At 41.1% G+C, this 9,118-nt stretch overlaps 1 protein-coding gene across 1 annotated transcript; it reads left to right on the top strand.

Annotated features, from left to right (window-relative positions):
• The first annotated feature begins 6,675 nt into the window (after positions 1-6,675).
• LOC148033534 (microbial Terpene synthase-like protein 13) lies at positions 6,676-8,859 on the top strand. The gene has a single exon (XM_087682323.1). The coding sequence runs from the start codon at positions 6,991-6,993 to the stop codon at positions 8,353-8,355; it is 1,365 nt and encodes a 454-aa protein (XP_087538449.1). The 5' UTR covers positions 6,676-6,990; the 3' UTR covers positions 8,356-8,859.
• The last annotated feature ends 259 nt before the right edge of the window (positions 8,860-9,118 follow it).

Raw genomic sequence — 9,118 nt, 5'->3', positions numbered from 1 at the left:
GAAAAGAAAGAGAGGAGAAGAAAATACAAAAACAAAGAGAGAAGAGAGAATGCACTTAGCCCAAAGCTTGAAGAAGAATCCCTTCATGATCATCACCATCTTCTCCTTCGTGTCTTCCCTCCTTCTCTAATCCGCCTTCACAGCCATCTCCTCCCTCTTCATAAACATTTATGGTGACCTCTCTCTCTCTCTCTCTCTCTCTCTCTCTCTCTCTCTCTCTCTCTCTCTCTCTCTCTCAAAACCTCCCTTTCTTTGAGCTTTCTTTCTCTCTCTTTTACTCTTCACACTCATTAGAACCCAAAAATGCTTCACTCAGCTCTCTTGGTGCTTTCCTTTCCATAGTATTCTAGCACAGATTGCATTGGTATTTTCTTCACAAAGCATCACTATTTGCTTTGCAAAGCGTTTCCAAAAGTGTCAATGCACATCTGATATCAATGCTTTTAGCGACATCCCTAAATTTCATCAAAAGTTACCATTGTTATGCTTCCATTTCCTTGTAGTGAAAAAAATTGGAATATCAAATGAATGACTCTAGTCAATAATAGAGCAATTCATTTAAAAATTAATCATTGACCATCATGAATCTTAGACGTAAGTCACATGCAAGCACTGCCATGAATTACATGTATGTCAAGTTACTAGGATTTGTCTTTCCTAAAGTAAGATATTAAATAGCTCATTGTCTTAAACAATATAGTTTATAGAATATTATTATTGAGTGTTAAGCATCTAAGAAATATCATGTAGGAGGGACTACTCTCTTATAATGAAGGAAAAACCTCTCAATACATGAAAATAGTCTAAAAAGAGGCAACCAAAGTTGAAAGAACTCTGATTGGGTGAAAGATAGATTAATAAATGGATTTGGAGGAGTCTTTCTTTCATAATTAGACAAGGCAGCTTGGTCAGCCTATTAGACCATATTACAAACCTTTCCTAGTTGTCACAGACATATTCAAAGGAATATTTCATTTACGTTTAGCTCCCCTCCTAGGCAAGTGTTGTTTCCATAACCCTCAAAACCCCCACTCCCTCCGCTCGCCTGCCAGCATGACTACTCTATGTAGCCCAAAGGATAGACCAACAAAGGTTACCTTTTTACCATCCAATGACATGGACCTCATCTAACATACAGGTCAGATGACTTAACATCAACGTCTATGCTCACACATAGCTTTTGCTCATAATGGGGTCCTTATAACTTAGAGCACCATAGATCATTGGGGGCATCTTATGAGAAAGGGGCATTGATCATATCTAACATAAGCTAGAACAAGGAGTATACTAAATCTCATAGCATGCTATATGCTCAAAAACTATATTAGGGAATTCCCAATATAGTTAATATTTAGCCACATGATCAAATATTGTCCCCTTGGTTGAAAGTGGAGTCTATCCTATTTACTATGTAGGTTGTCTTTCCAAGTCCCAATTTGAAGCATGGGTTAAGATTTAGCCACATGGCCAAATCTTTACTTGAAAGTGGGACTTGGGAGATTCCCAAATTCTCTAAAATGGTGTTTCAAAGGCATTTTTAGCTTCCAAATCAATGGTTTTCCTTAGAAATTCCAAAATATGGTGTCCTTTATAACTCCAAAACTATGGCTCCTTTCAAGCAATTTCCTAAATATTTCATGTGTAGTCCCTTGCCTCTTTAATGATAAGCCACACAAAAAATTTCACCCCCATGAAGTTGGCTATTAAATTTACACCCTTAAAATTTTTTTCCTCTATAACATTAATCAAGATATTGAGATAAATTTTTATGATTTAGATATATCCTCTATTTGTATAAGACCTAATTTTGGGGATTTAATATTGCAAGTCATGATGTCAACAATCACATACTCACAAACTTAGCATGATGCCTTATAGACTCTAAGGGTACCAATTCTTACAAATCCACTTTATCTGCAAGCTTTTGATTGAAGTGGCTCTAGGAATATCCTTGAAATGATATTTTACACACAATCTATGCTCATGTTCCATCACCCTTATGCATGTCTTAATCATTACAAATTCCACCCTAGCTCAACTAGGCATTTTTCTTGAGTGTTTTAGAGGGCTCTCCACATTATATTTTCCACTTTCTCAAAATGCGATATGGTGTCTATAGAGGAGACATGGTCAATTTCTAATAAACTTCATCTTATATATCTCCTCTTCTCATTACTACTCATAAAAAATTGTTTGAATTTTGTCAAAGTTTCATATTATTAGATTCTCAAAATTTGAAGTTATCCTTTTTCTTCTTTGCTAGTACTCCTAATGCATTTTCTACTAAACTCCTAAGAAGTTAATTCTTTTTCTAATTTATGTATCTATTGGATATGTCATCAATTTTTAGAGTTCTAAGATTCTTTAGAATGTATGCATTAGAGTTTAGACAACTTCCAAGTGTACTCTAATCTATAATTCATCCAAAAATATAGCTCAAAGGATATAAAAGTATCTCCTATATATATTTGCATAGTTTTAGCATGAGTTCACCAAATATATATAGATTTAAATAAATGAAAATGTCAAAGCTCAACACCATCCATAATTCCACCTTAATACCTTCATAAATACAAAGGGGAAGGCCAAGCTTAGAGTTTGGGGGCAAAAGATCAAGCTATTCCTCCTACTCTCAAGATTATTCTATTGTGAACTAGCTAATCACACCCAGTGTAGCCCCCTTTATATGAAGCAGTTGGGCTAAGGATATGCAAGCTTGCTCAATCCCATAAGTAGAGTGGTGCAAAAGTGCTACCTATCCTGAAGCTATAAAGCATGGTACTTGCCTATCATTTGAATGCAATGTCATAGTACCTTTGTCCTTTCACTCAAGTATCCATGTCATTGTCTAAGTACAGAAGATTGTCTTTATGAGTCCAAGCCTCAATCTTGGAATCTAATTCACTTGTGTAATAAATAGTTATCAACTCTATGTCTTCATGGGTCTTATTTACATCTATCCTCCACCATAGCCATGCTCTAGATCCATGAATTTTAACATGGTATCAAAGCCATAGTGAGCATGGCTAAGCTCAGCAAGCTCTTCTTTCACCTCCTCTTTGCTCCTATCCATCCATTTCTCACTTCATTTATATCCTCTACCTCTTGGCAGCCATAGCCAAACTGCACCTGCCCTGCATTGAGCTCTTAGATATCTTCAAGCAAGCAAGATCTTAACAAGCTTCCTTCTGAAGATTTCTCTCCCTACTCCTAGAGCTCCTCTCTCTCACCTCAAAGCTTGACATTGCTGACCACATAGCCTAGCATTACTCAAATTTGAAGTCCCTGTTTGAATTGTGTTGAATTTTGTTTGTACTATCGATTCTCATTCAGTGCAGCGTGATGTTGTCCATCACCATAGGGCATTGCAAGATCCATACCTATGCTATCTCCCACTAAAAGGGTTTCTCAAATGATCCATTGTACAAGCTTCCCCAACAAAAAAATCAGATCCCTATTCTAAAAACCCTAATCTGCCATAGCCAAGTACTCTTCAAGCTCTTTTCCACTTCATTTCTTCCACTGTTTTTAGTCAACTAAAGCCTCGTTCCCTTAGATTTGAATTTCCAACAAGTATAAACCTTCAAGAAGAAGATTTGGAGCAATCTTAAAATCAACCTACCTGCTTGAATATCAAGCAACCAACTTGCAGATCAAGCATGGATGCATGTGGTACATCGGGTGAGAGATGGGATAGATTGGACACATTGTTTAGTGCCTACTCAAAGACTTGTAAGTATGGACTTCTAATTGAATTCTTTAGACTAGACATGAAGCCTAATAAATCCTTGGCATCTCATTTGAACTAGATGGAATGTATTCTAACCCAACTTGTAGAAATAAATCTAAAAATGGATGAAGATATTTATATTGGTGTCTTGTTAAAAAGTTTACTTCCATAATTTGATAATGTTTCAACCAATTTAATCAACATGCCAAACCCTAAATTGGTTGACATTAAAGCCTCTTTGTTAGAAGAAGAAAATAAGATCAAAGGAAAAGAAGAAACTGCAAAAGAGGGATAATTATTGTATGTCAGTACGAGAACAAAGGCAAAAGGAACTAGCTAATTTGTGACTTTGGCAAAAAGATCGGACTTGCTGAGAAGTTCTGTCATGCCAAAAAGAGGTCTCGAAAGGCCTATCCTGTAGCCGTGAAAGAAGAAGAAGACCATGGAGAATAATAATAATTATTATAATAATAATAATAAGACCATTAGGAGCAGAAGGACAAGCCTCACTAGTCCTTCTATTCCCAACTTTCTGATAGACTTTTTTAAAGCCTTGTATAACCTTGCCTTAATGCTTCTGTTCAAGCTTTGTGAACTCCTCATGTAATTTGACATTACAGCCTCTATACACTTTGTAAAGCCCTTACTACAGCATCTGGATGTCCACCATGTTTTTGGTACCCACACTTAGCTTTGTTTTGTGACAGCCTCTGGATGTTACCATATTTGTGGAGTGCCCACACTTTGCATGTGGTGACTCACTAAAGCTTGTACACACTTTGTGCCTTTCTAGTTGTGATTGAGGAGGTGTGTTGAGAATTAGGCAATCACACCCAGTGTAGCCCTTTTGTTTAGAGTACTTGGGCTAAGGATATTGCAGGCTTGCTCAATCCCATAAGCACACTGGTGGAAAGTGCTACCTATCCTCAAGCTATAAAGCATTCTACTTGCCTATCATTTGAATGCAATGCCATAGTACTTTTGTCCTTTCACTCAAGTGTATGTGTCATTGTCTACATATACAAGATTTTCTTTATGAGTCCAAGTCTCAATCTTGGAACCTAATTCACTTGTGTAATAAATAATTGTCAACTCTATGTCTTCATGGGTCTTATTTACATCTATCATACACCATAGCCATGCTCTAGATCCATGCATTTTAACATATTCTAAATGTGCACTTTATTGCACCTTCAACTTAGCCATTGTGTATTGTTTTCCTTGCTATATAGTCCCTAACAAGTTCATAAGAGAACCATGGTTATGATTTCCACCAAGACATAGCCTTGCATCATTTCTATTAGGAATATTCTTCCTTTCTAGTATCACATATTATCTAAATGTTACTCTTCCTTATATCACAAGTTCATATATATGCTTGAGTCTAGATAATGGAGAGTGGGAAAAAAGTGAGGAAGCCATGAAAAAAATCCTATCAAGATCATGAGATTTAGTGATTTAGTGCTCACATGAACCCTCTATGGGTGGAGGCTCCAAAATAGACTAGATTAAAGCCCCTTTTTTGAGACTCATGATAATATAAATAATCTCTACCATCTTCAATAGATGTCGCGCCAACTTGATTAGAATGTCATCAAACATAAAGGTGATGCAAAAACACCCCCTCTTTATTTTAGATGGTAGGAGGTGAGGACGTTGGTAAGGGATTAGGTTATGCAAAACTCTCAATGATCACCTTGCATTCTAAAGGCCTACATATCTAAGTGTCTTTAACTGTGACAACCTGAGGATGCTTGATGCTTGGTGAAGCTCTCTTGGATGCACATCTTCCAATTATTTCTTGGAGATTCATTATTGTAATAAGATTATTATATCATTATAGAGTTTTAGGCTTTCACCTAGTCTAAGTGTATGTATAGGTGTTCTAATATTGAATATAAAAGTGTTTCTTGGTCTCTACACTCACTTGCTCCCTTGTCTTTGAAATTCCTTTTTGAGAACCCTGGCACTTAGTGGCAATTCATGATCCCCTTTGACATTTGGTGAGGCCAATGTGAAGTGGCAATATAAAATTGCAAGATGTGAGACTTTATAGGTTTTTCAAGACTTATAGAGTCTTTGGATTGCAAAGTTGAGTTTACCCTATGACAGATCCTAGATATGGTAGCGAGTGAGTTTCTTGATGGAGTTACAAGCATTATAAATCAGAAGATGCAAATGGTGGAAGAGTAGATCTTGGATGAGCCAATCTAGGATGTGATTCTATGAGAAGTAGACATGATACAAATAGTTATGTGGGTTATTGATGGAGGGAATTTATATATGAACTTCAAGAGGAAGTTGATCCAATCATGTACGGAGATAGAATATATTGTAGATATCTTGCCAGAGGATACTGCAAATGTGATGATAAAAGATAACATGGATGTTGAACCAAAATATATCAATGGCACACAGATTCTCTCTAGTGATGCTTATGATCCACTCAAGATGATGAATTGTATTGATGAAACGGATGCTTTGCAAGTAGAAGAAGAAATGCAAATGACTGATTATTTTCAGCTTGAAGAGAAGTTTGATGAAGAATTGAATGTTTGATGTAGAGATGATTGAGCATGTAGCATATGTGTGGTCAATGATACTTTAACAAGGAATTTTGAAAAGATGCTACAAGAACACACTAATATGGATAGTTAAAAACTTGGATCCACAGACGTTATGAGTAGAGAGCATGTAGGTAGGGTTAAAATTCCTAGGATAAAGAAGAGCAGGATGATTTGACTAAACAAAACCATATGCAAGATATAGATGGAGACTATGGAATAATAATGATTGATATTCTTTGTTTTCAAAGAGCATCTTTGAAAGACAGGCAGCTGGGATGTTTTTTCAAGAGTGCAACTTGAAGTGTATGGTAATAGCCTATAGGTATATGAGTCGCGTGCTCGACCTCATAAGTGACCATGTGCCAAAATGACCCTGTAGGCAGTGTAGGGCACGGCGGGCGCACCATTCTGTCGCCACAAACGTTTGACCTCTTCCTTTCCTCTCCGTGTACCATACCGGACCGTAATAAAACGGGTGCTAATTGCAGCAGGTCTACCAGCTCGATCGACTCTGTGATCGCTTGAGCTTCCGTTCTTCGTCTTCGGCGCTACGTTCCACATAACTTGACGTGCGGGCAATATACTCGCATCACCTACTTGGTGCTAGCCTACATCAACTACAAAAGCAATCCCGCTGATTTCCCTATCGTTCGTCGTCCATTGTTATATATATACATCTATATATATAATCCTATGGCTCCGGTCACGTCGTCGTTCGTGCTCTCTCACATAGCTGAGCTCCTGCTGCCCTCAGATGCGGTGCAGAAGATGGGACTCACGGACCTGCCCCTTGACAAGTCCATTACGAGCGTGGAGCTGCCCGAGGTGCAGTGCTCCTTTCCTTCGCAGACAATCCACCCGGATTACCTGCAGCTGAAGCAGCTATCGCAGGAGTGGCTCCTGTCTCGTTTCGGGGACATGCTGCTGGTCGACGGCGCAGGTCAAGGCGGCGGTGGCTTCGCGGAGAGCGTGGCCCTCAAGTCGCGCTTCGACGTCCTGGTAACGCTGTCGTACGCCAACGGTCTGAGCTCGCGCATGCCGGCCATCATCAAGTTCATGGCGTGGTTGCACATGGTGGACAACCTCCTGGACGAGCCCCAGGAGATGGCCGCCGACTCCTCGGCCGCTGCGCTCCTGGGGGCGAGGATCATGGCTGTGCTCGAGGATCGTGCAGATGAGGAGTCTGCCACAGCAGTAGCAGCTACTTCCACAAGGCTCTCGGCGCGTGCGCGCCTGGCCATCCGCCTCATCGAGGAGTCAGCGCGTGAGGTGTGGTCGGATCTGCGGAGCGGCATGCCCATGGACCAGCAGCAGCGTTTCGTGGGCACCTTCCGCGACTTCCTTCGGGCCACTGCCACCCAGGTGGGCTATCGGCAGAGCAGGCGCCTGGCTGACGTGGAGGAGTACACGCGGCTGCGGAGGGACTCCAGCTGCTGGAGAGCCTGCGACGTCCTGATCGAGTTCGCCCTCGGCATCGAGCTGGACGAGCGCACGCTGGCCCACCCGCTCCTTCTCCGCCTGAGAGATGCCACTCTCTACCACATCTGCTGGCTCAACGACCTCCTCTCCTTCGAGAAGGAATACAAGGACGGCGACTTCTTCAACCTCGTCTCCATCCTCTACTACAACCGCCTCAAGGACTCCGTCGAGGCTGCTGCCATAAGCAATGCCAGTGGCACTCACGCCGGTGCTGTCACTCCTCCCGACCTCCACCAAATCATGTTCGACGTCTCTCAGCTTGTCAAGGACATGGACGAGGAGTGCGTGCGACTCGTCCGGGAAATCCGCAGCGGCTCTGATCCCTCCTTGTATGTAAGTGAGGAGCTGGACGCCTACATCCAGAGCCTCACCTACTGGCTGGGCGGCAACCTCTCCTTCCACTTCGCCGGCATGCGCCACGGACTTTACACCGCCAGCTACGCCTCTAAGAATCTGCTCGCTCGCATGCCCGATGCCCTCGCGCACAAGCTCGAGCTCTCCACCTGCGAGGCCATTGTAGCTGCAACGGCTACTCCCCATCTCGCCCACCGCCAATTACCAGCCGCTCAGGCAGCCTAAGTAGAAGCTTATAGCTACTACCCTTAATGATTAGTAGATCCCACTTGCTCAGTCCGGCCTCCTCAAAATTAATCGACTAGAGAACTCTAGTTGGATCACCACATTCCGTCTAACTTTAAGTCAGTGCGTGAGACGCGTGCTCCTCTATTGCCTAGATCAAGTAACTCTAATGACCGATCCATTCATTAACTGGTTCTACGCACTACGAATTCAAGTGGTAGAATCATGTAGACCTCGCCGAACAATGTAAACATCGTCTCCCATAAACAGAAACAAAACCTGGTCGGTACTGCGGTTTCACTACTCGTAATTGTCGACTTCCTTAATCCTTTTCTTAGTGGCCTGCGCCACATTAGCGCTCTATTTGTTTTGGTATGTCAAATTGGTGCGTATGTCACAGTCGACCAGGCCGACTGCCCAGTACAAGCGCATTCTCAGCATGTTGCTGCATTCAGATCGTCGTGCCACTCGTTGTGCTCTCTACTTGTAAACGTTGATAAAGGTTTACATAATGAAGATGGTTCTACAAAATTATAAGTGGGTCTACAAAATTATACATAAGTGGGATTTCTAAAGTCAAGGATCATTTCAAGAATAAGTTTGAGATGAATGATTTAGGTGAGTTGAGGTACTTTCTTGGTATTGAGATGATTAGATAGTATGATGGTATTTTGCTATCTCAAAGATAGTTTGACTTGGATATGTTGTCAAAGTATAGTATGATAGCATGTACCCCTCTTTCAGTTCCATTGAAGCAAAATAT

Source organism: Lygodium microphyllum, chromosome 7 (assembly GCF_053477565.2).
Source record: "Lygodium microphyllum isolate KBCC chromosome 7, Lygodium_microphyllum_v1.1.10, whole genome shotgun sequence".
Lineage (NCBI taxonomy): Eukaryota > Viridiplantae > Streptophyta > Polypodiopsida > Schizaeales > Lygodiaceae > Lygodium > Lygodium microphyllum.
The sequence above is the reverse complement of the archived record's forward strand: the minus strand, read 5'-3'. Positions and strand labels throughout refer to the sequence as shown.

What these genes read in the sequence shown, in the direction of transcription:
- LOC148033534 (XM_087682323.1), top strand. Translation starts at nt 6,991, where the DNA reads ATGGCTCCGGTCACGTCGTCGTTCGTGCTCTCTCACATAGCTGAGCTC.